The sequence below is a fragment of the Esox lucius genome, chromosome 5 (assembly GCF_011004845.1).
Source record: "Esox lucius isolate fEsoLuc1 chromosome 5, fEsoLuc1.pri, whole genome shotgun sequence".
Lineage (NCBI taxonomy): Eukaryota > Metazoa > Chordata > Actinopteri > Esociformes > Esocidae > Esox > Esox lucius.
In genome coordinates this window covers 32,876,806-32,902,902 of record NC_047573.1, presented here as the reverse complement: position 1 = coordinate 32,902,902, position 26,097 = coordinate 32,876,806, and the positions used below count along the sequence as shown (strand labels likewise).

At 38.1% G+C, this 26,097-nt stretch overlaps 1 protein-coding gene across 11 annotated transcripts in view; it reads right to left on the bottom strand.

Annotated features, from left to right (window-relative positions):
• Nucleotides 1-25,778, bottom strand: part of cmn (calymmin) — a 41,975-nt gene extending 16,197 nt beyond the window's left edge. For 8 of the 11 annotated variants that reach the window (XM_029119686.2, XM_029119687.2, XM_029119693.2 and 5 more), the window contains exons 1-22: nt 25,655-25,778; nt 20,736-20,792; nt 20,561-20,635; nt 19,767-19,817; nt 19,626-19,676; nt 19,366-19,416; nt 18,198-18,245; nt 17,925-17,975; nt 17,765-17,833; nt 17,631-17,669; nt 17,222-17,317; nt 11,786-11,836; nt 11,652-11,702; nt 11,467-11,508; nt 11,130-11,171; nt 8,738-8,788; nt 8,562-8,648; nt 6,880-7,692; nt 4,521-4,580; nt 1,485-1,784; nt 236-286; nt 83-148 (exon numbers count right to left, since the gene is read on the bottom strand). In XM_029119686.2, coding sequence (XP_028975519.2) covers nt 83-148; nt 236-286; nt 1,485-1,784; nt 4,521-4,580; nt 6,880-7,692; nt 8,562-8,648; nt 8,738-8,788; nt 11,130-11,171; nt 11,467-11,508; nt 11,652-11,702; nt 11,786-11,836; nt 17,222-17,317; nt 17,631-17,669; nt 17,765-17,833; nt 17,925-17,975; nt 18,198-18,245; nt 19,366-19,416; nt 19,626-19,676; nt 19,767-19,817; nt 20,561-20,635; nt 20,736-20,792; nt 25,655-25,727 — 2,275 coding nt within the window. In that variant the 5' untranslated portion in view covers nt 25,728-25,778. The remainder of the gene's footprint in view (nt 1-82; nt 149-235; nt 287-1,484; nt 1,785-4,520; nt 4,581-6,879; nt 7,693-8,561; nt 8,649-8,737; nt 8,789-11,129; nt 11,172-11,466; nt 11,509-11,651; nt 11,703-11,785; nt 11,837-17,221; nt 17,318-17,630; nt 17,670-17,764; nt 17,834-17,924; nt 17,976-18,197; nt 18,246-19,365; nt 19,417-19,625; nt 19,677-19,766; nt 19,818-20,560; nt 20,636-20,735; nt 20,793-25,654) is intronic. The other 3 variants (XM_029119694.2, XM_029119695.2, XM_029119696.2) reach the window with 3 other exon arrangements.
• Between the last annotated feature and the right edge of the window lie 319 nt (nt 25,779-26,097).

Genomic DNA, 26,097 nt, shown 5'->3' with positions numbered 1-26,097 from the left:
AAAAATGTTTAACATTAAAATGCATTTTAAAATAATTGAAAATAGCTACAAAGATTGCTATGAGCAACAGGTAACATTTTACCATTGGGGTTTCCACCATATCCTTTGGCGGCAGCACCTCCACTCAAACCGGCTCCGGCACCGTAACCTAACAATCACGCAGATCAAAGCTAAATGTTTGGAAGACCTTATTGTTAGAATGCAGAAATATGTATGTTACTTAGGAATAAGGTACCATTGGGTTTAACACCTTGGCCTCTGGGGATACCAGCTCCTGGACCATAATCTAAAATGACATGAAGGTGTGAAATCAGAAAGGTGTTAATTGTTTTCCAAATGTCATACACCATTAAAAACTACTTAACATGGAGTATAGTATCTATGTCATCAAGTTAGATTTAATACTAGAAATTTCTCAATGAGAATAGGTCAGCCAAGTTGGACATATCATAAATCTTCAACAATCTAGGGAAGAAGTAGCATAAGTCAATGAGAGGTGTTGCATTTAGAGTAACAGTCATCATTCACTATAATATAACAGGCATGTCAACAGTTGTAACCATGCCAGGTCAAGCAACAACATTAGTGCAAAAACAATGACTTAAAGTAAAAACAACATGCACATTAAAGAGATTTTGATTGAGATGATCATGGCACATTATTTTTCATGAATACCACTGAGACTGCCTGTGAATGAAACATAATACTGTTAGTTCACCATTACTGGGTATTTTCACCCATTCAGCCATTTATCCAAGTAAATTAATGAAGATCTGTCTGAAGTAGACATAAGGAAGCACACCAATGCACACCAATAAGAAATAGCTCTAGATAAACAGTACAGTATCTACATCACTGCGTATTTTTGCTGTTTATTTGACTAGGTATTACTAGTAACTGATGCATACTAGTTTTGGCTGATTTAGCTCCCTTTTCATTGTAATTTAGACAGCTTCTTCACCATCTACCAGGGGTCACAAGGTTACCAGTGTAGCAAGACTGGCAAGACTGACCTAAAAAGGACATCCTCTTGTTCCTATACAAACTTTAGGTTATGTTGGGAGACTCATCCCAGATTTTGCAAGTCAACAACACATTCACACCAAATGACATTGGATGCAAAATTTACCAGCAGAATTTTAAACAGACCAATATACAAGAAGTGCAATTAAATGACAGATTTTTTGGCGACAAGCCAATACCACAAGAAAGCATGCAACAGAAACATGAAATGAGCATGGCAACAAAAAATAACTTAAGTATGTGACAATATCAACCCTAACAGAGCCATACATTATCATATCAGTTGCCAAACACAAAAGGAACTTCTTAACAATACAAACAGAGGACATGAAATGTACATACACATGCTCTACTCAGGTGTGAGAAAGGTGTAGTTATCAATTCGAATAAACAGTGATTGTTTATGAACATGCGCTGTGTTTACATGACACCCTAACAAATCAAATCAAGTTTTAGTTTACCAGGTGGATTCCCAATGTCAGATTCCAGCACCTCAGACACTGCTGCTGATTCTTCAGGCACAAATGCAGGCTTACTTCCAAGGCTTACTTCATCTGATGGTAGTACTGGCGAGGCTTTAGTCAGGGTATCTTCAGTGACAATGGGACCAGTGTTTTTAGCTGCCATTGTTTCAGGTAAAAATGCTGCTACATATTTTGTAACAGTGAGTCCGTTACGTTCACGGACTATGTCCCTATCACCTGGAGATATGCTTGGTCCGCCATTTTTTTTCTCAGGCACCTCACTTCCAGTGACATAACCTAAGGGCCACAAGATCATCACCATTTACAGCTACTGGTCATTTTAGTTTGAAACGTGAACAAGCATGCCATCAACAACGGCCACCTACAATGAATAAATACAAATGCAACATCAAGCAATTTTGCAGTTCTTATGAGGACATGAGTCCTTTAAAATAAAGCTAAAGCTCTTCATTAGGGCCTTTCGTCCCACTCCTCTTCAATAGATTTGCAAAGGATATTGGTTGGAACACCTTGAGCGTTGAAAACATGCTCATTGAATGATGTGTCAGGTGAGTATGGCAGTCAAGGAAGAGCTGGGACATTTTCAGCTTCCAGGAATTGTTTACAGATCTTTGTGACACAGCACTGTGCATTATCCTGCTGAAATTTGAGGTTATGGCAGCAGATGAATAACACAATATTGGCCTCAGGACCTCATCACATTGTCTCTGTGCATTACAATTGTCATCAAGAAAATCCAATTGTGTTCGATGTCCATAGCTTTTGCCTGCCCATACCAAAACTCCACCTCCACAATGAGGCACTCAGTTGAAATCTGAAAAACAGCTCACCCACACACTGTCTGCATACCAAGACTGTCTTCCATCTGCAGTACTGTTAAAGCTGGGATTCATTGGTGACGAGCACATTTCTCTGGTGCCAGAGACATCAAAGTAGACAATTTGCCCACTAGAGTCAGTTATGACCCCAAACTGCAATCAGGTCAAGTACTGGGGGAGTACAATGAGCATGCAGATAAGCTTCTGAGACAGTTCCTCACAAGACAGTAAAAGTTTTTCGGAAATGTTTCAGTTCTGCAAACCAACAGTTTCATCAGCTGTCTATGTGGCTTGTCTCAGACAGTCTTGCAGATAAACCAGATGTGGAGGTCTTGAGCTGGCGTGGTTACATGAGATCTGCAGTTTTCAGGCCAATTGGATGTACTGCCAAATCCCCTGAGATAATGTTGAAAGCATCTCTTAATAACTCTGTGGGACATCCCTGTAGTCAGAATGCCAAATGCATGCTCCCTCTAATCTTGAGAATCATGGCATTGGGTGACTACACTGCACATTTTGCTATACGGTAGAATGGCCTTCTTCTGTTTCAAGCACAAGGTGCACCTGTGCAAAGATTACGCTGGTTAATCAGCTCCTTGATGAGTCACAAGTCAGGAGGGTAGATTATCGTGACAAAGGAGACATGCCTAATAACAGGGATGTAATCAAATTTGTGCACAAAAGATAGAAATTATATTTTGTGTGTATGGAAATATCTGGGATCTTTTATGTCAGCTCATGAAAACGGGAATAACAACTGACATGTTGCATTAATTTTTGTTCAGTGTAGTTTGAGTTATTTCCATGAAATTTATAATTCCATGTGAAATCACCAAACAATGTCTGGAATGAAAAAAGTAAAAATGTCAAAGCACAAATATGCAGGGCAAAATATAAAATGTTGTCCCACATCTCACTGAAATCAAACCACTAACAACATACAGAGTGGAGGTAAAAGCCACACCAATATCTTGGACCCTTGCACTAATGTCTCAATTTCACTGCATGGTATATGCAAAGGTATGACTTGCTTTCATTAAGCTACAGTTACTATTCAGCTCAAAATGTATGCCAAAATGAGGCATTGTAGTTTTTACCCAAAGACAAAAATCACTAAACTAAACAAGACAATGTAAAACATGCTAATAAAAATGTCAACAGATTTACACATATTCACAAAATCTTTTTTTCATGCAAATCCTTGCATGCAATGAAATGCCACATTTGGGCATGTTATTTCAACCCAAGTATATTATGGAGTTTACCTGAATAGATAATAAACACAGCCAGCCAATGCATTAAATAGCACATGCATTAAAGCTTCACAAACGTGACAAGAGAGATAAAGACATCCAGTCATTATGTATAGCCAAAGATACTGAGTCTTAGACACATAGAACTATAACACCATTTTGATTCATATTAAAAAGCTGATGAAGTGGAAATATAGTAAACAATCAAAATAATTTGACTGATTAGTTAAAATGTTACACATCACCTGATAGAAAAGCACCTCTATGATCTGTACACAACCCCTAGTGTGGTTCTGTATTGTTCTGTTTTAATTTCCTTTGTTCTTGAATGTAGCCTGTCCTTTTTGTCTTCACCTGTTTGTTGTTAGCTCTTATTAGCACCCAATTTAGTGTGTTCAGTTCTGTCAGCCCTTTGTCAAGTTATTGTGTGTGCACACACCTGCCTGCCTGGTGCCGTTTCATTGTTTTTACCCGCCTCAGTTTCATTATTAAACCCTTTTGTTGTCCTCTGTGCCTGGTGTCTTGATTACCCAAAACCCGTTATAACCCTGAATTTTTAAATATTGCATAGTTGAAAATGGAAAAGGCACATACACAGATCTTTGTCTGAAGGGCTCAACAAGTGACTATAAGTAATAAATAAGGGGACTGACTCAAGATTCCTGAAAACAATTAAAACTAAGAAAGCAACACAAATAAATATTGGGCACCCCAGGATGTTCAAAACACTTTCAACATTGATTCAAATGTTATTCTCTTGTGGGTATATTTTATAGAACAATGTTTTGCAAGATAATTGTACTTCAGGTCCACCAAGTTCAAATTTAAAATACAATTTACTTATATGATATTTTCACAAGTTTATGTCATGGGGGAAATGTGAAATGTATTTATAAGAGGATATCCCTTTGGCTAATCCCTTTAAACAAATGTACATTTACCAAGTTGGTCTAAAGGCAAGTTGGGCGCTTGTCCATTGGGCACCAAGCCTTCAGCACCACCTGAAAAACCACAAAAATACTTTTATTTATTTAGAAAAATCTATAATTTCTGTAATTTTTTGGGGGGTAAAACCATCAGATCCTTGAATACAGCAATATAATGAATATTAACCTTTCTTAAAACACATTCAAACATGGCCAATTTTCATACTTGCTAGTTACAAGTGATGCAGATTGACCATACAAGCAGAAAATATACAGTATCTCACAAAAGTGAGTACACCCCTCACAGTTTTGTAAATATTTGATTATATCTGTGTGACAACACTAAAGAAATGATACTTTGCTACAATGTACAGTAGTGAGTGTACAGCTTGTATAACAGTGTAAATTTGCTGTCCCCTGAAAATAACACAACACACAGCAATTAATTGTGAGTACACCCCTAAGTGAAAATGTCCAAATTGGGCCCAAAGTGTCAATATTTTGTGTGGTCACCATCATTTTCCAGCACTGCCTTAACCCTCTTGGGCATAGAGTTCACCAGAGCTTCACAGGTTTCCACTGAAGTCCCCTTCCACTCCCCCATGACGACTTCACAGAGCTGGTGGATGTTAAAGACCTTGCGCTCCTCCACCTTCCATTTGAGGATGCCCCACAGATGCTCAATAGGGTTTAGGTCTGGAGACATGCTTGGCCAGTCCATCACCTTTAACCTCAGCTTCTTTAGCAAGGCAGTGATCATCTTGGAGGTGTGTTTGGGGTCGTTATCATGTTGGAATACTTTCCTGCAGCCCAGTCTCCGAAGGGAGGGGATCATGCTCTGCTTCAGTATGTCACAGTACATGTTGGCATTCATGGTTCACTCAATGAACTGTAGCTCCCCAGTGCCGGCAGCAATCATGCAGCCCCAGACCATGACACTCCCACCACCATGCCTTACTGTAGGCAAGACACACTTGTCTTTGTACACCTGGTTGCCGCCACACACGTTTGACACCATCTGAACCAAATACGTTTATCCTGGTCTCATCAGACCACAAGACAAGGTTCCAGTAATCAATATCCACTGACAGGCTGACCCCCCACCCCTTCAACCTCGGCAGCAATGCTGGCAGCACTCTTATGTCTATTTCCCAAAGACAACCTCTGGATATAACGCTGAGCATGTGCACTCAACTTCTTTGGTCGACCTTGTCGAGGCCTGTTCTGAGTTGAACCTGTCCTGTTAAACCGCTGTATGGTCTTGGCCACCGTGCTGCAGCTCATTTTAAGGGTCTTGGTTTTCTTCTTATAGCCTAGGCCATCTTTAGGTAGAGCAACAATTCTTTTTTTCAGATCCTCAGAGAATTCTTTGCCATGAGGTGCCATGCTGAACTTCCAGTGACCAATATGAGGGAGTGTGAGAGCAATGACACCAAATGTAACACACCTGCTCCCCATTCACACCTGAGACCTTGTAACAATAATGAGTCACATGACACCAGGGAGGGAAAATGCATAATTGGGCCCAATTTGGACATTTTCACTTAGGGGTGTACTCACTTTTGTTGCCAGCGGTTTAGACATTAATGGCTGTGTGTTGAGTTATTTTGAGGGAACAGCAAATTGACACTGTTATACAAGCTGTACACTCACTACTTTACATTGTAGCAAAGTGTCATTTCTTCAATGTTGTCATATGAAAACATATACTCAAATATTTACAAAAATGTGAGGGGTGTACTCACTTTTGTGAGATACTGTATATGAAAACATGAAAAAAAGCTATACCCAGATAATGCAAAATAAGATGTAAAAGACCATGTTATTTAATTGTATACCCTAGCACTGCAGCCAGACAACTGGCCACAGAACATTATGGTCACTAGTCAGTCACTGTACTATGGGAGATCGGTAGCATTGAATTAATCTGATATAAATTGAATACTGAAACTTCGTTTTACAGACCCCTTAGAGGCTAGTGCATTCAAAATGACACCAGGGGAAGTTTATACCTTCAATGCATACAGAGCTATTCATAACAGAAGAAAATACAGAAAGTAAGAAAAGTTAGGGAGGATGAGCTGAAACCAGTAAACACCATAAAAAGCGTTTGGAAAATAAATGAATGCACATAATGTGATCCACACACACAGAGGCTTCTCATTCTAGCAGGAGTAATTCTGTTTTTATAAAGGTTATGGATCAAAATCTAGATCCGCAGCCCCAGCCTAAATAAAATCAAATGTATTGGAGCTCTTGCATAAAAAGATGTAAGGCTCCACCAACTGTTTTACATGTCTTAGGCTACTGTCTATGTACGCCATTGATACGGCACAATATCTCATGGACATGCAAAGAAAAAAATAAGTTTTACCCTTATTTGGCACATTGGGTGTCTTTCCTTGTTGTAGTGCTGGTGTCACTGGCTTTGGTGCTGGCTTTGGGTATGGCTTCCATTGTGAAACCACAGGTGCTAGTTCAGATGCTGGCTTGGGGTATGCTTTCCCTTGTGGAACCTGTGCAGGTTCTATTACTTTTTGGGGGCATGGCTTTCCTTGTGGAGTGATAGGTGCTGGCACTTGTGATGGCTTTGGGTATGTTTTTCCTTGTAGAACTGGTGCTGGCTTGGGGTATGTCTTTCCTTGTGGAACTGGTGCTGGCTGTTTTGCTAGCTCTGGCTTAGGGTACAACTTCCCCCGTGGAATTAGGACTGGTTCTGGCTGAGGGTACATCTGTCCTTGTGGAAACTGTGCTGGTTCAGGGGCTGGCTTTGAGTATGTCTTTCTGTTTGAAACTGGTACTGGCTCTTGTGCTTGTTCTTGTGCTGGCTCTGGCTTAGGGAACAACTTTACTTGTGGAATTAAAACTGGTTCTGGCTGAGGGTACAACTGTCCTTGAGGAAACTGTCCTGGTTCTGGTGCTGGCTTTGAGTATGTATTTCCTTGTTGTAACGGTGCCAGTTTGGGGTATGCCTTTCCTTGTGGCACATTTGGAGCTGGAGCAACACCCTTTATTAGCTCTGGTCCTATAGGCACTGTATCGGGAACTGGTGCAATGCTTGGTGCTTCAGGAGAACGAACATCCCCTTTAGGACCCTTTCTATTCGGTGCAAAAACACCTTTTGTAAACTGCCCATTTGGCAAGCCATATCCATTTGGTAGGCCGAATTCATTTGGCATGTCGTAACCTGGGAACCAAAACACACTAACTTTGTCTCAACTGTAAGCTGACTTTTCAGTGAAACTAGTGAAACATGCAGTATTATTGTTTCTCTACAAGATAATGTAGGGGATATTATGAACAAGGGAATAAAAACCGAACAAAGCAAACCACGATAGACACACAGTACATGCAGAAAAGGAAGACATGCTAGAAATCTGAAATGCAGAACTGCTCTATTGTTGCTTAAGAATTTAAACACAAGCACAATACCAACTTTTTAGTATAGTGTGAACTCCCAACTTATTTAGGGTTATTAATTTAAGCGACACATTTCTTTGGACAGTCACACATTTTTGATTGTTGTCAAACATCAGAAACAGACACCATGAATATAAATGCAAAATTAGGAATCAAGACCACATGTTAATAGTCCTCTTGCGCATTCAGTAACAATGAAAACCAACACACTTGCCTAATAAGAAACAGTTGTGAAGCTGCTGAAAATGTGATGTAGACAATGTATCATTTACAACCAGAACTACTGGAATAAAAATGTGTCTCAAATCCAAACATTTTCATATTTCACTGCAGTTGTTCAATTATATTAACCACATATGAAGATCACTGACACAAATCACAACATTCAGAACATGCTAGAAGAAATGGAATACATGCTTTAAACAAAACACTACTAACTTTTGGCCACATTAGAAGACATTTTGTAAGACATGCACCATAAATTATGTTTTAGTAAAATTGTGCAGAGAGCAAGCACAGATGAAGACAAACAATAGTACAAGTTTTCTTTAATTTTATTTAAACACTGTGTGAAAGTGAAAATTTGGAAAAGTGTAAAAAAAAGGAAAAGTGTAACATTTTAAAGTAAATGCTTACCGCCATTTGTTGCTTTAGCTTCTCCATTTGGTGCACGTGCTCCAATACCTTTACTATTCTGAAGGTGGGTTGGCCCAATTCCGTAACCTATAACAAAAAACAGCATTATCTTAAACAATTGTTGCTCTAGCACATTTAAAAGATGCAACCTAAACAAACCTCCAATGTCGACTTACTTTTGGGTTTAGTTCCTTGTCCGTTGGTCACCCCAGTTCCTGTACCATAGCCTGGAATTAAAAAGCAACATAATTATGATTTTGACTATTCCTACAACAAAATGTATCACAGCAGCTTTTACCACAGCAGCTTTTGTTTCAAGCCAATGAAATAATTGCCATAATTGCTGTTATTAAATCTGGGGCACATTTATCAGGGCTTTCAAACACTTGAGCTCAGCCCTATATTGACCGATTACATAAGCTCTTGCACTAAAAGTCCTTATAGTGTCTATGTAAATGAAGGGATCCAATAAAGGTCCCTATTTTGCAACTCGCTCCTGCTGAGCGAATCAGTCTCAGATGTTCAGAACTTCAGAGAACGTGTACCTGGACACTTCTAGAGGCAGCTCCAAGAGACAGCCCCACTATTTGTGTTTAGATATCCATATAAATAAATATGCCTTATGGCTCATGGTCCTACAGAATCCCCAACCAAGAAGATGGAGCATGTACATTGTGAGACTCAGCATCTACCCAGTTTTTGCAAATTAGCAGTAATTTACTAAATAGTTCTCAGCTTACTGACTCAGTACAGCCTAACACACTCTACACAGCCAACTAGAACTCCTGGACATTGTGTTTGTGTGATTGCAGGGGATTTCAACCAATCGAATCTGAAGACTGTTCCCAAATTCCACCAAAATGTCTCCTGCCCTACCACAGGAGTTAACACACTAAACCATGTGTATACAAATATTCCAGCGGCTTACAAAGCCATTCCTGGCCCCCAACTGGGACGGTCTGATCACCTTCCACTATTCCTACTCGCCAAGTATTTACCCCTCATTAAACATGTGAAACCATCAGTGAGGACAATCGAAGTGTTGCCAGAGGGGTAATGGTGCGTTCCATTTACCTCGGAAGTTAGAACTCGGAACTGGAAATGACATAACACCAGCGTTAACCCAACTTGATCACGTTCCAGTGTCCAAAGTCGGAAAACAAGATGGATGCCCTCATTTAAGTCTTTATTGTGCTCGCCCTTTCAGAATATATACAATGTTTTTCATTGTATTTCTAAACTGTTACCTGGACAGGCGAGTGCTCTTCAGAATATTGTAACGTTACCTATAAACGTTATTTCCCTATATTATAAAACAGTCTGCTAAATGGCATACGTTTTATGTCAGTTTTACTGTTGAGACAAGGTGCTGCTTGGATTACGAACTCGGGGCTAGTGGGGTTGTTCTGACTTTCAGGTTATTGTAAGATTTTTATTTTAAATGTTTTCACCCTTGAAGATATCAGTTTGTTTTTCAATTGAATTGTTCACGTTATAGGTCACATTATAGGTGGAAAAAGTTCTGACATGATTTATCTTTTTCATCACAAGAACCTGGCATTTTAACAGGGATGTGTAGACTTTTTATATCCACTGTATGTGAGAATGCTATTCATAGACTTTAGCTCAGCATTCTATACGGTCACCCCCTCTAGGCTGTTCAACAAATTCATGACCAGGGAATCAGTCCCTCTCTCTGCAACTGGACTTTGGACTTCTGTACCAACAGACCCCAGTCTGTCAGGTTACACAAATTCATCATCTTCTCTCTGATCCTGAACACTGGTGTTCTACAAGGCTGCATGCTGAGCCCCCTCCTGCACTCCCTCTTCACCCATGACAGAGTTCCAACACAATCATCAAGTTCGCACACACACTACACCACGATGGTAGGCCTGATCAGTGATAATGATGAGTCAGCCTACAGGGAGGAGGTCAAGCGTCTGGTGGCATGGTGCGCTGACAACAACCTGGCCCACAATGCAAAGAAAACCAAGTAGCTCATTGTGGATTACAGAAAGTCTAAATGCTGCAGTCACGCCCCCAGTCATCATGGTACTGAGGTGGAGCGTGTGTCCAGCTTCAAATTCCTGGGTGTCAACATCTCTGAGGACCTGTCCGGGTCCCCTAACACCTCCGCTCTGGTCAAAAAGGTGCAGCAGCGCCTGTACTTTCTGAGGAGGCTGACTCACATTTCACAGATCTGGCTCACATCTCGTGATGAAAGGGTAGCCGCCCCGACAGAAAGGAGACAAGGGATCAACACAGGAGCTGCAAAGTCCATCTAGCCTGCCCATGCAAACAGCTAATCCTTGAGTTGATTTACCATTTCTGTTAAGTCTTCTTTTGGTTATCCAATATGTTTACGTTTGTAAGTAATACGTCCTCAGCTAATGTGTATCCTGTGTCGTCCAACTACCCTTAGCTGTGCTCCGTGACAGTACAATATGTAAAATATAGTTCTGCCAATTCATAACATTTTAATTTTCACCTGCTTTTGTAACTTCAGAATCCTAGTAATAATATATAATTTAAAAAATCTGCATGAGATGTGATGTTGAATTTTACCTAGTTTGGGTGCCTTTGCTCCCCCACTGGGATATCCATAACCTAGGAAACAGACAAATGCATTACCTATTCAGTCAAGATTTGGAACAATACATTTGGTCACTTCGTTGGGCCATTGGGATTTCCTTATTAGCCATTCCCTTATTAGCCATTCCCTTATTAGCCATTTAACATCACTTTTAGCAGCATATGGTTTCCCATCCAGGGACTGACCAAGACCAACCCTCCTTAGCTTTAGAAGCAAACCAGCCTTGAGATGCACAGTGGTATAGGTTGTCCTTGGATATAACTACTAAAATAAATGTGTTCAACTAACTATGTAACCTTGCAATCTTACCATTGTGTCTGGGACGATATCCATTGGGTAAACCACCATGATCTGAAATGTACCCCACAGGAAGAATAACCTCAAAACATTTCACTTAAAGACAGTTGTGTTAGTGTAAGTCCTTGAACAACAAGATTTAACAACCAAGAGCATATATATGAAAATCAACAATCAAAATTTTTCAGAGGACTTACCACTGGGCTTAGCTACTCGTCCATTGGGCACATCTGCTCTTGCACCATAGTCTATAAATTACATATTAGTTACAACAGAAAATTGCAGATTTGCCATTAATCATCTAGAATAAACATAAACCATGAAGTTTTACCATTGGGCCTAGCACCTTGTCCATTGGGCACAGCAGCTGGAGAAGTGTAACCTAAAAATAAGACGGAAATGTTTTCAATGGTACTGAGTGTATGATGATTATTATTATTATTATTTGGGTAAGACATTTTACTAAAATTTCCAGAAATCCAGCAAAAAATGCATTTGATTTCTGGTCAATTTGCAGCATAAATTTGCAGTTATTTTCCTAATTATTATGATTACGTTCCTGTTCCGCCAGCATTCTCAACAACAAATTTAAGCTCAGGGCAGAATCGTGTTGCTTACACCAAATTTGAACCATGCCAGGAAAATGTATCCAACACCACCATGTACTTCGTATACAAATCTCAAATTGATCCTATATAAAGAGTACATTTTAACTAGAAATTAGGGGATGCAGTCACAAAACATCTTAAGACTAAAAGTTAACTTGCTGATTTAGGAGAATTTTTTTAATTACAATTGGCGTGTCAGTCCTAATTTTAGGGCTCCTACATTTTGGGTCTAACAGTATTTCACAAAGCATTTTAGCCCTGCAAACAGCTCCTAAATCTGTGCAAATGTAGGGGTAGTCAAGAGGACTCCAAAGTCACTAAGACCAAACCACAAACAATCCTACAAAGGCTGCTGCCAGCAATCCACCTTGTAATCAGGACAACGTTTAAGAAAGACTGAATGACACTGAGTTTTAAAAAAAGTATTACCTTAAACGCAAAGGTATTATGATCATAACAGAGATAGTCAGTGATGCAGTCATTTCACCAACAAACAAGAACAACCCAATAACACAAGGTTGTGACAACTCTATGCTGGTTGGCCACAGGGGAAATTCAGCTTTGCCGTGAAGACGAACTACATCATGACTATCTCATTCATCTGTCAGTAGAAAAATACAATTTATGGCAATGTATACTAGGAATAATAATGATGAAAATGGGTAGTTTTCAATGTTTGTGTTAATTTGCCCTTTACTGATTTAGAATAAACAGAGCCATTGTTGGTTTTCAGGAAATGTGTACTTCAGAAAAATGTATCTTCCCATAGAAGTTTTAACTTTGCAGGCTGACAATCTATTGAGTTACTAAGATAGTATAAACTAAATTTGCATAGAATATAAAGACAAAATAACATTTACCAATGGGTTTAGCACCTTAACCTGCTGACAAAATCCCAAATTGAAAGTTTTGTAAACAAAAACAGTGTTTATTTTAAAAGCAGAAAGAAGACATATTCTTATATTGTAATTATTGATCCTTCCCAGTTGTGCACGTAAGGGAAGGCAAGGCAAGTTTATTTGAATAGCATATTTCATTCACAGGGGCAATTCTAAGTGCTCTACATTAGAAAACATAAATATCAGGCATACTAGAAATAAATTTAGCATAAAAGACAAAGCATAAAAATAAAAATCTTATTGTTGAGGGCCAAAAGAAAATTAAAAGACTAATAAAGGCAGAAGAAAATAAAGGTGTTTAGGCTAGATTTAAAAGTGTTGGAACAAGTCTAAGATTTTCTGTCAGTTTGTTCCAACTCTACGCAGCATAATGACTAAATGCTGCCTAACGAAGACCAGACCCTGATGACCTGAGGGGTCTAGAGGGTTCATACTGAGAGAGTAAGTCAGAGATGTAACTTGGCCCTGAACAATTCAGTGATTTATAGAATAGTAGCAATATCTTAAAATCTATTCTATGAGATACAGAAAGCCAGAGCAGAGATCTAAGAATTGGTGTAATGTGTTTAGCTTCCTTAGTTTTTGTTAGAACTCGAGGAGCAGAATTATGAATGAGCTGCAATTTACTGAAGGCATTTATAGAGAGACCTGAAAATAGACCACTACAGTAGTCCAACTTACTAGACATAAAAGCATGGATATGTTTTACAAGATCTTGTCTGGATATGAATCCTCAAATTCTAACTATGTTTATAAGGTGATAATAGGCTGATTTTGTTATTAATTTCATGCAGCTTTTGAAATTCAGATCTGAGTCCGTAATTAGATTTTTAACTTGGCTTTTAGTCTTAAGCGATGGTGTGCCAAGGTAATCACTTACTGTTTTTGGCACCAAAGACAATTACTTCAGGTTTATTTATTTAGTTGAAGAAAGTTCTGGCACATCCAATCATTTATTGGTTCAAGGCACTGATGAAATAGGACTATAGTCAGTAGATAAGAAAGCTATATTCATTTGGGTGTCATCAGCATAATTAAGTGATTATTCTGAAGGTGGGTTGCCCCAATTCCTTAACCTATAACAAAAACAAGCAATATCATATACAATTGCTACTCCAGCACATTTAAAAGTTATAACCTAAAGGATAAGAGATTTTCTGGCTTTGCATGATTTGGGCTAATGATAGCATTAAATGCTGAATAAAAGAGGCCCCAAGCTAGAGCCTTGCAGAACTCTGCATGTCATGTGAGTTCTCTCCGAGAAAGTTACCTACCTGAACCAATTTAGGACCGTGTTACTAAGACCAATCCAGTTTTCCTGCCTGTCTGTATTGTATGCCCAATTGTGTTAAATGCCGGTCCAATAATATTAAGATTGACATTTTACCAGAATCAGTGTTTAGACAAATGTCGTTTAAAACTTTAGTAAGGGCAGCGTCACTGCTGTGATGGGACCAAAATCCCAATTGGAAAAGGTCACAGTAATCATTGCTTATTTGTTTGAAAACATATTTTCCCATGATTTTACCTATGAAGCCTAAAGTTGATACAGTATAGGTCTGTAGTTGCTGATTACACAAGGGCCTTTGGAAAATTGCCTGATAAGAGAGAGCTGTTAAATATAAGCATTAGATCTATCGCCAAGCAGCAGAAAGAAACTTCAAAAAAGTTTGTAGGCTGAGCATCAAAGCAGCAGCTGGACAGCTTAAGATGTTGTACAGTTTTCATAAGTGTTTTATCATCAATTGCATGTTATAGTCAACCTTTGTCCGATCCATTTGTACTCAGCTTTTTGGCACTCTCTCTTTTTGGTTTATATATATGTATAATTTGTGTTTTTATGCAAAGACAGAGAGTAAAGACCAAACTTCAATCAATTTTGGAACTGTAATTAGGTGTGCTTACCAAAAGAAAGCAAGACTTTTGATTTCTCGCTTAGTTTTGATGTACTTATTATTATATGATTTTTTTAGGCTGTTTTAAAATAAGAAAGGTTAGATACATGAATCCAGCTTCCAAAGGTCCAGACTTTCCAGACCCAGGTTGCTAGACAAGATGTTTTTTTAATCATATCATTTCCTATGTTATCCCAACTTAAAACACTTGCATGGACTATTATTATATTAATTTGTTTGTCCCGTAAATGTTGCTGTCTATCACTTTCTATATCTGTGCTGAAGACATCTATCTGTGCATTCGAGAACAAATTCTAGCCAGTCAGCAACAAGTAGTCAACAATACTAAGGTATAACTATTGTAAATTAACCCTAAAACAGTATATGGGTCATTCCTAGTATACATTGCCATTTTGGTCTCCATTCTTATCTAATGTAAAATTATGAAAATGTAAATTCCAAATGTTTTTAATTAGAAGGGAAGTTTTTAACATTATAATACAAACATATTGATGTAGACAAGGTATTATATGCATTTTGAAAACTTTTCTCCACTGAAAGTGATTTTGCCATGTCCCCTACTCATAACGTCTTTGAATAATGTGAGACATTAACAAATAAAACATTGAAAGTCTTCTTTGATTATTTTGTAGTGACAGTTAAAATCCCCCTAATCAAATTTTCCCATGAATGACACTTCACATAGTGAAATACTACAGTGGATATAAAAGGTCTACACACCCCTGTTAAAAGATATATCATGTCAGAACTTTTTCCACCTTTAATGTGACCTATAACGTGAAGAATTCAATTGAAAAACAAACTGAAATCTTTGAGGGGGTAAAATTAAAAATAAAAAACTCACAATAACCTGGTTGAATCAAACACCTTTTGATTTTATTACAGCACTCAGTCTGGGTAGGAGTCTATTAGCATGGCACATCTTGACGTGGCAATATTTGCACACTGTTCTCTGGCTGGGCCATTCCAAAACGTTCATCTTCTGGTGAAGCCATGCTTTTGTGGATTTGGATTTGTGCTGAAAGGTGAACTTCCTCTTCATCTTCAGCTGTCTAACGGACCCCTGAAGGTTTTGTGCTAATATTGCCTGCAGTTTGGAACTGTTCATAATTCCCTCCACCCTGACTAAGGCCCCAGTTCCAGCTGAAGAAAAACAGCCGCAAAGCATGATGCTGCCATCACCATGCTTCACTGTGGGTATGGTGTTCTTTATGTGATGTGCAGTGTTGTAATTGTGCCAAACATACCTTTTGGAATTATGGCCAAAATTTTCAACCTTGGTTTCATCAGACCATAACACATTTTCCTTTGCACACCCTTGGCATTCTCAATATAATTATAACTTTAAAATCTGCAATAGATTAAGTTCCACAATAGATTACAAAGGCTTTAATTCAAAAAGGCTTGGCCAAACCAGTAATAATGCCACATTTAAAGCTTTAAGGCTTTACTAACATACAATTATATTACATTTTTATAAGTAATAGATTACTTTAATTAGTGTGATTTACATAGAGTTAATTAACCCTAAAACTGCATTTCTTGAATTGTTTATTTAGCTAGAGACACCAAACTTAAAACTGTTACACCTGTATTGTCTATGACTATATACATTTTTGTAATTAGCATAAGTAGCATTGACTGACACCCTGTCCCCAGAATCATTGAATCTAGAAAGTGCGAATACATTTTGTTTCATAAGTTAAGGCTATCGTTGCCTAAAATCCTTAAATGTTGAGCTGGGATGAGAGAAATGCAGCCCACTTTCGCAAGAAGTGCAAATCATATTTAAAATACAGGCTGGTAAAGTTACTTTGTAATTGTTAATTATTGCTCAATACTGACACATTTAGCTAGTCTGTTTGTGCAATTTGCTAGCACACATTCCAGCAGTAGTTAGACTGATGCAAGAAATTACCAACATAGCTGCACAACACCATAATCTTATATGAAAACAGTCAGCAATTTAATGCTAGCTGGTTAAGGTTTGCTAACACTTGCTTGAAAAAAACTAACTAGCTAACTTAGTACCAGGTAGCAGATATTGTAGCTAAAGTTAGCCATGGTGTGATGAAAAGGTCAACGTTGTAATTAGTATTATAGTTTTCTGAAATATTTTGCAAACAAATATGTCAGCAATATTTGGCAAACATATTTGAGGATGTATGTTCTCTATAATTTTTTGTAGTTTGCAACTGTGATATGCCTACTGGAGGCAAATTAAATATCCCCAGTAGCCAACCTGGCCATTTTGTACAACATGGAAGTTTGCCACATGCAGACCTGATATATATTTATTGCCAAAATGTTTCTGAGGGAAAATTGAACGCAATGCTAAGCTTACCTGGCTTGGGCCCTTTTTGGCCAGCTCCATTAGAGTATCCAGTAGAGAAGCCCTGTCCAAGACCACCCCTGGCATAAGCACCATTTGGCCTGTAGCCTGATTAGACAAAGGTAAAAATGTACAATTATATTTATAATATTACCAAAGATAGTTTAGTATGAAGATTGACTGAAAAGAAGACCGTTATGACACTTCTGGTATTGTCCTGCAGATGTTTGTTAGCACAACATTATCGGGTTTAACATTTGCAATGTGCAGAGCAGTCTCAATACTAGGTTTAGCTTTTTTTTTTTATTGCAGCGTTACAGTTTAGAAATTCTCTGGTATTCTCTTCCAAATGGTGCAAAATCCAAAAGTTTACAATGAATGCAAGAAATGCTTTAATACAAATAGTTTTGTTTGGTCTCACCATTCCTTGGCTGTGCTCCATAACCATTTACGCCATACACTGTAGACAAAATGACACCAATATTAGTTCATTAAAACAATCCAATATAAAAAGATGAATTCATACACCCATACAGTTGTTTGCCACTCCCTTACCCCCCCTCCTGTTTGCAGATAGTTGAGGTACCCCAATACGTCTTTGTGTCCCCATTCCAAGAGCAGCACCTGGATTGCACAATAATAATAACAATATGATAAATTACATAATATTATGATACAATAAAATGGTGGCTGATTGGAGGAAACAGTACATTACCTGCACCAAATGGTGGATGACTATATCCTTTAATAGGTCCTTTCATGCCAGCTGTAAAACACATGAACACACAAATCACATGACGGGAAACAACTCAGACTTCTTCACTAATTAACACACATATGTACAAATACAGAAGTAACATAGTAAAAGATGAGGGAAGCAAATCAATAATAAAAAAAAGAAAAGCATCCAGTGTTAGTGTATACATATTAATTTAGTCTCGTAGTTGTTCAGCCTTTAGTCTCATAAGCAGAACACACAAACACATACCATTTGGATTTGGTGAAACATGACCATTGGATGCAGTAGCTGAAGCGCCTAAAGGTTTCAGGTGAGCAACAACAAAGACAGGAAAAGTTATATATTGATATTTAAACATATTTAAGTCTTATCACTGGGTTTAGTTACTTGTCTGTGGGACAGTAAAATTCATTTAACTCTGCTTTTGATACATTTTGGCAAACATATTTATCTTAGTGTTTTCAAAAAAGACAGATATAAAAACTGTTTACAAAAAGTGCTTATTTCATTACATCTACTGTAGTTGTTTATTTGGCTACAAAAAAACACATTTAAGACAATATTAGCTTAGGTTGGTCTGGATGTCAAGACTGCGGCCTCCAGAGGACATACAGTATTCTGATGTAGCATGGTTTGAATCTGACCCACTGCTATTTCAACAAAATTTGATTTGATTCAACTTTATTGTAATTGAACAGTACGAGTACAGTACAACGAAATGCAGCTAGCATCTATCCAGAAGTGGAAATAGAAGAGGGCAGGAAATGTACAAGTATTAAGTAAAGTGTATGTTACAAGTGGAATGTGTAGATGTGCAATGAAGGCAAATACAGTGCAAAAAGGCAGTTCTAAATGAGCAATGAAGGCAAATAGGTGAGAGTTGAAAATGTACACATTTTGTATTCAGTATATGTAGGTGCAAGTGGGAATGAATAGTTGTGCGATGAGGCAAATACAAGTACAAATGGCAATTCTGGCAGTGCAATCGAGCAAGTTGGAGGTGTAAGGTTGTCTGTGCAACATAAATGCGGGGATAGCAACAATGAGGTTCCGAGGTAGGCAAGTAGTGCAAGGGAGTAGTGCAAAAACCTGTCTACCCTGCTGTTCAGTAAAATAGAGCATTAAAAACCCAAAAGTTAAATGTTGCAAATATATCATTACATGTTTATATTTAGTTTTTGGGAAAGAGTTTATCTCAGGAAGATAAAGGCATTTTCAGGGATAGAGGTAACAAAGAAATTCATAATATTGGATAAAATCAACAAACTTTATTGTTTCGGTAAATTAATGCAACAACTTGTTATTATTTTCCATGTTAAAAATATGGATTTCCACAACTTTCAAGAAATCATGCTTTGTATGAAAAAGGCTTTAGTTTGAGTTGTGAATGTTGTACAAATGTAGGGGTTTAATATACCATAGGGTTTAGCTCCTTGTCCTTTGCCATTGGGCACACCAGCACCATAACCTGAAAAATACACAGATGTCACAACAAAACATTCATATATACAAACAAATTCAACATCAATGATGTAGGAATCAGGTCATGGAGGTTTATAACTAGGCCGATGTTTAAGAACAAATATGGTAGTCACTATTGAGAACTTGAAAACCGTATGCAAACTACTGAAACGCTGAATTGATGAAAACAAATGAAAAGAGTTTAAATAGATTAACCATTTGACTTTTGGCCATTTCCATTGGGTAGACCTGCAACAGCACCATAGCCTGCAACAGAGATGTGGCAGTTACTGAACATACATGGTTGAACTGGATCTAAACAAAACGTTATATTAGTCAGATCAGAAGATCCTTTACCATTGGTTTTAGCACCATACCCACTGGGTACAGCCGCAGCAGCACCATAACCTAGAAAGCAAACAGTCAGAACTTCAAAAGCAAGGTTTTGACACACTGAATCTCAAAACCAAATATTTCAGTAACTGCCCATTGTTCCCAAATTACTAGATATTTGTGAAATATGACATATAATTACCTACAATTTATTCCCTTCCTATTTATTTGTATTAAGTATGTTAAAAAGCAGCTTTTCTGTTTAAATTTGTGTTTACCAGATATACAAAATGTTGATGAGAGTAGGCTACTGATTGGCTGGTTCAAATGCCTAAAAACTATAGTTGTGTGAAAGTGTTTTTGTCTTCAAATTTTTACTTGACACATCTGACAACATTATTTGAGTGTAGGTTCCCAAAATATTAACTTTTAAAAGCGTATTGGATCTCCAGGTCGCTGAACAAGTCCAGTGCTACTGGCATCTTTACGATGCTGGTAGTTGTCTTTATAAAGCCAACCCAACACATTGCAGGAAACTAAGGGAAGTAGTGTAGATTCTGGTGGCAAGGCTGTCCCAGCAATTGTATGCCTGCTCCACTGGCGACTGTGGAATTAATTACAGATAGTCACCCCCTCTAATATCCCAAATAGTATTACTACTCTTTCCTCGTCTAGCCCTCTCTTTTTTCAACACAAGAAATTAGGAGTATATCCGCTCAAAACATTTGCATGCGCATGAGAAATGGTCAATTATGCCATATGACAAAAGTATGTACAAGCCTTAAAGCAGAGTACAGCAACCTGTTCAGGCAACTTACTATTTCCCTTGGTGGCACCCTTGTTTCTATATCCACCAAATGGCGTCAAAATCCTTCCAACACCCCCACCATTTCCTGAAAAAAAGGTTATCAAATGAACATACACATATCCAAGGAAGTAAATTAAATCGATATTGATTGTAATATTAGCTGGACAAAAACAAAGACAGTTTACCATTGGGTTGAGGGCCAGGTCCATTTGGTTCACCAGAAGCCGGTGCTGGTCTGTATCCTAGAATTGGAAAACACAAATGAAAAGATAAAATGTCAATTGTGTCTTAGTTTTTCACATGAACTGATAACCATACTTTCAAATGGCATTCAATTAAACTGGATTGTTTTTAATGATCAGAATATATACTAGATTTTTTATTAAACAATTACAGGTGAGTATGAGTCCACATTTTGTGGCTCATTTAAACAATATGGGATCTATGGGACACTAAGATAAAATGCCTTAATAGAAAGATTATGTACAAGTAAGAACATCTATTTTCTCACAGTAAGATGTCAAATTCAGACTGCAACTGCTACCAAAGCCTAGTTGCCTTTAATTCCAAGAAAGAGAACATTGAGAAAATGTTATATATGTTTATTTCACACAATCCCAAGGAAACTGGGAACACGTCCAAAGCTATGTACTTAAGTTTCATTGCAAAAGTTGTCAAGATTTTTATGTTTCCTCAATTTGGCATGATGGTTTGAAATGTGACAGGTTAACACCAGCGTCAGTTACAGATCTCTCTTTCATCTTTGCCTTCTCTGTTTTGTGCGTTCAGGCATGTGGACTGAACCTTTTCATGAAACAGAATAATACTACACTGAACAAAATTATAAATGCAACACTTTTGTCTTTGCCCCCATTTATCATGAGCTGAACTCAAAGATCTAAGACTTTCTCTATGTACACAAAAGGCCTATTTCTCTCAAATATTGTTCACAAATCTGTCTAAATCTGTGTTACTGAGCACTTCTCCTTTGCCGAGATAATCCATCCACCTAACAGGTGTGGCATATCAAGACGCTGATTAGACAGCATGATTATTGCACAGGTGTGCCTTAGGCTGGCCACAATAAAAGGCCACTATAAAATTTGAAGTTCCATCACACAGCACAATGCCACAGATGTCGAAGGTTTTGAGGGAGCGTGCAGTTGGCATGCTGACTGCAGGAACGTCCACCAGAGCTGTTGCCCGTGAATTTAATGTTCATTTCTCTACCATAAGCCGTCTCCAAAGGTGTTTCAGAGAATTTGGCAGTACATCCAACCGGCCTCACAACCGCAGACCACGTGTAACCACACCAGCCCAGGACCTCCACATCCAGCATCTTCAATCGGTTTGCATAAGCAAAGAATTTCTACACAAACTGTCAGAAACCGTCTCAAGGAAGCTCATCTGCATGCTCGTCGTCCTCATCGGGGTCTCGACATGACTGCAGTTCGTCGTCGTAACTGACTTGAGTGGGCAAATGCTCACATTCGATGGCGTCTGGCACTTTGGAGACGTGCTCTCTTCCCGGTTTTCACTGTACAGGGCAGATGGCAGACAGTGTCGGGGGTATGGCATTGTGTGGGTGAGCGGTTTGCTGATGTCAACGTTGTGGATCGAGTGGCCCATGGCCCATGGTCTGGCACATGATCTGTACACAATTCCTGGAAGCCGAAAACATCCCAGTTCTTGCATGGCCAGCATACTCACAAGACTTGTCACCCATTGAGCATGTTTGGGATGCTCTGGATCGGCGTATACGACAGCATGTTCCAGGTCCTGCCAATATCCAGCAACTTCACACAGCCATTGAAGAGGAGTGGACTAACATTACACAGGCCACAATCAACAACCTGATCAACTCTATGTGAAGGAGATGTGTTGCACTGCGTGAGGCAAATGGTGGTCACACCAGATACTGACTGGTTTTTGGAACCCCCCCAATACAGTGAAACTGCACATTTTAGAGTGGCCTTTTATTGTGGCCAGCCTAAGGCACACCTGTGCAATAATCATGCTGTCTAATCAGCATCTTGATATGCCACACCTGTGAGGTGGATGGATTTGCTCGGCAAAGGAGAAGGGCTTTGCCGAGACAGATTTAGATAGATTTGCTAACAATATTTGAGAGAAATAGTGTACATTGAGAAAGTCTTAGATCTTAGAGTTCAGCTCATGATAAATGGGGGCAAAAACAAAAGTGTTGCATTTATAATTTTGTTCAGTGTAGGTGTATTTTTCAACAAACTGAAATGTAATTGTCTAAAATGTTCTACTTTTCCTTGAAATTGTTTAAACTATTTCTACAAGACGTTTTATGCTGCTGTACAAAGCTTTTTGAGCTTTTTGCTCACAAAAACACAGGCAATAGTATACATTTTGGTTATAAAATAAACAGTTAAGATGCTTGTTTGAGCAATAAAGTATTACCCTGCAACTGGTTTGGTAAACTGCTGAGGGATGAGGGTGGAGAAATGTAATCCCTCTAACATGAGGACAAAGCTGTGGATACAAGGACTGACTGACCATCCATTTTATCAAGATAATACTTAACTGCAGAGAGGTAAATAAGTGTTTTTGTAACCTAGGGTAGGGTTTCTAAAACTATGGATCCTGAACCAAAGTGAGTCATGGACGATGATGTTGAAAACCGCAATGTCTGTTTAGTGTGCTCTGTGCTCAACACTGCTCAGCTCAGCTATGCGAGGGAGAGGAAGACGCTGCACCAAATGATGCGCTGTCAGTTATGCCTTCCTACTTGCCATCTCTCACTGCTAGCATCACAAGTTTAAGAAACGCAAACACAATGAGGAGTTCCTCTCGCTCTGATTCATAAAAGCTTTAAGAAATAACGAGGAGCACCCCCAATGTGTTCTCTGTGGGGTTGTAGCAGTAATTAATTACAACAACGTCTCCAGACCAAACATCCACAAGTTGAGGGCAAACCTTGGACAGATGCATTCAGGAAACAATGTTTTGACAGTGAAAGTAAACATTACCATCTATGAAAATAGTAATATTAGATGTGAATTCCCTTTTTCCTGTACACAGCTCGCTAACAGGTAATATAAGCTAAAGCAACATTGCTACTAATGTTCTAACATTAGGTAACTTTAACTAGCTACCTTTACCAAATTATGTTTGCCAGCTGATATGCCAGCATGATTTTTAATTACAACCTCTTTTCCATAAAAGTTGGGACGCTGTGTAAAATGTAAATAAAAACAGAATGCAATGATGTGCTAATCATTTATTTATCCATTTATCCATATATTTAATTAAAATAGTACAAAGACAACATAAAAAATAACCTGTCAAACTGCAAAGTTTTCTCCCTGCACTGTTACAAAATGTGTAGATGTAAGTGCAAAGTTTTCTTTATGCCTATTGTAAAATAACAAGAATTGCAGGAAATTAGCTTTAAAACTCTCAGACGTCAAGCGGGGGACCACTGAAATCAATATGTCTTTGGGCCCCTAAAAACTGAATTTTTTAGCTTGGGTCCCAGGAAAGCATAGAATTTCTCATTTGGATACCAGAATTCAAAAGTTTAAGAACCCTGGTCCTAGGGTGACTATTCAGAAATTCTCAGTGGGTGCAGAAAAACACTCTGGGTGACTGTAGTAACAGATTTGTCTGCCTGTTAGTGATTAAACTTTTGTCCAACTATATAATGTCATGAAGCTGATTTGATGTAACTGACCAATCAATCAAATGTATTTATAAAGCCATTTTTTCATCAGCAGTTGTCGCAAATGTGTTTTCACAAAACACCCATACTGCCAATGACTATTCATATGAGTATAAGGTTGAGCTCAAGAGTGTCCAATAAGCATATAATGTAGATGTACTTAATATTTCAAAAATATTTCAACTTGTTTCCCAACGCCCACGTGATCTGACTGAGCATTTGATCCCATAGGGGAGATAAAAAATATATAAATAAACACAGTAATGTGTTAGACATAAAGCAATTATCTAAAAATAAAATATGAAAGATGCATTAGGGCTTTAACCATGTGTTGATGCTACACAGTTTAAGTTTTTGGATTATATTTGGACTATATTTAAAACATAAAACCCATCATCAAGTAAAAAAGCTATCTAAGTTTATAATGTCTAAAATGTTAATTCACTGCTTCCAGTAAAACCTGATGTGTTTTTGTTCAAAACATTCAATATACTTTTGTAAAAGGTCTAATCTATTATATAATGATCATAATATATGGACATGATGCATAATGAGATGTGTCACAAGTATCCAAAGAATTATATTTCAAAACAATTTCATCTTAAATAAATAAAAACAGATGATTGCAAAGTACACTGTAACTATACCATATAACACTAGGTATAGGATCACTTTTAATAATTTCACAGTGTAACAAAATACATTTACAAGACATACAGCTCTGGAAATAATTAAGAGACCACTGCAACTTTTTCTTTTCTTTACAAAAAAGTCGCAAAGGAAGGTTTTGAGTGAGGAATAGAAGTGTTCAATTTGCAGTGGTCTCTTAATTTTAACCCTTCTGTTCCTCACTCAAAACCTTCCTTTTCAACTTTTTTGGAAAGGAAAGAAAAAGGTGCAGAGGTCTCTTCATTTTTTCCGGAGCTGTATATATTAAATGCTATTATAGCTACAACAGTTTGCCTGCATTCTGAAATCCAATGCAATAAATTAATATTAAGCCCAATACCTTTTTATATTTTAGACAATACAAAAAACAGCCATGTGAAAGGATCAATAATAAATAATTTATAAATAATGTATAAGAAACAAAAAGATTGCAGATTGAAGAATTATATGACAGTTATTCCCGGTTAACTGTTTCAGTGCAACCTAAACTCAACAGTAGGTTTTGACAGCTGTGAGCACTTCACTTCTACGTGGAATGTCAGGTGGTTGGGATCATGCAATGAATATGTGAATATGTAGCAGAACTGGAAACATTCAAATTGTCACAAGTGGACTAAAAAGAAATGTATCCCACAACCCTTGATTTACCAGCAATATGGTCAAACCCAGTAAAGTAGGAACAATCATTTGTACTTCTAAGAAGTATGTAACAAACACACTCTCTTTTCAGAAAGTCTCACTCACCATTGTTCTTCAGGTGTGCACTATGCACCAGCCAGAGGACCAGAAATGTCCATAGAAGGAGACGACCCAACATTGCGGAGACCCAACGGAACAAGAAGGCCAAAATAAATCAGTAAAAGGAATGCAGCAGACTCAATTTTGGCCCCATTCTGTGCATGTGAGGGCCTCATATACAATCTTTTTTTTCAGTTGCCCCTCCTCTCATCACCTCTCTGGCTTTTGGACTCCTCCCTTGTCAAGGTAACACAACAGTTGGTAACTCACATGGTGGGTTACCAACTTTGCATACAAGGGGGAAAGATGCCAACACAGAACACTTTACACCCAAGCAGTTAGTATTGGCAATTCAATTTAGAGTGTTTAGATTATTGGTAAAAAGAACTATGATAAATTACACATTTCTAGAAATTATTTCCTGACTTAAATTAATGAAAGGCCTTTTT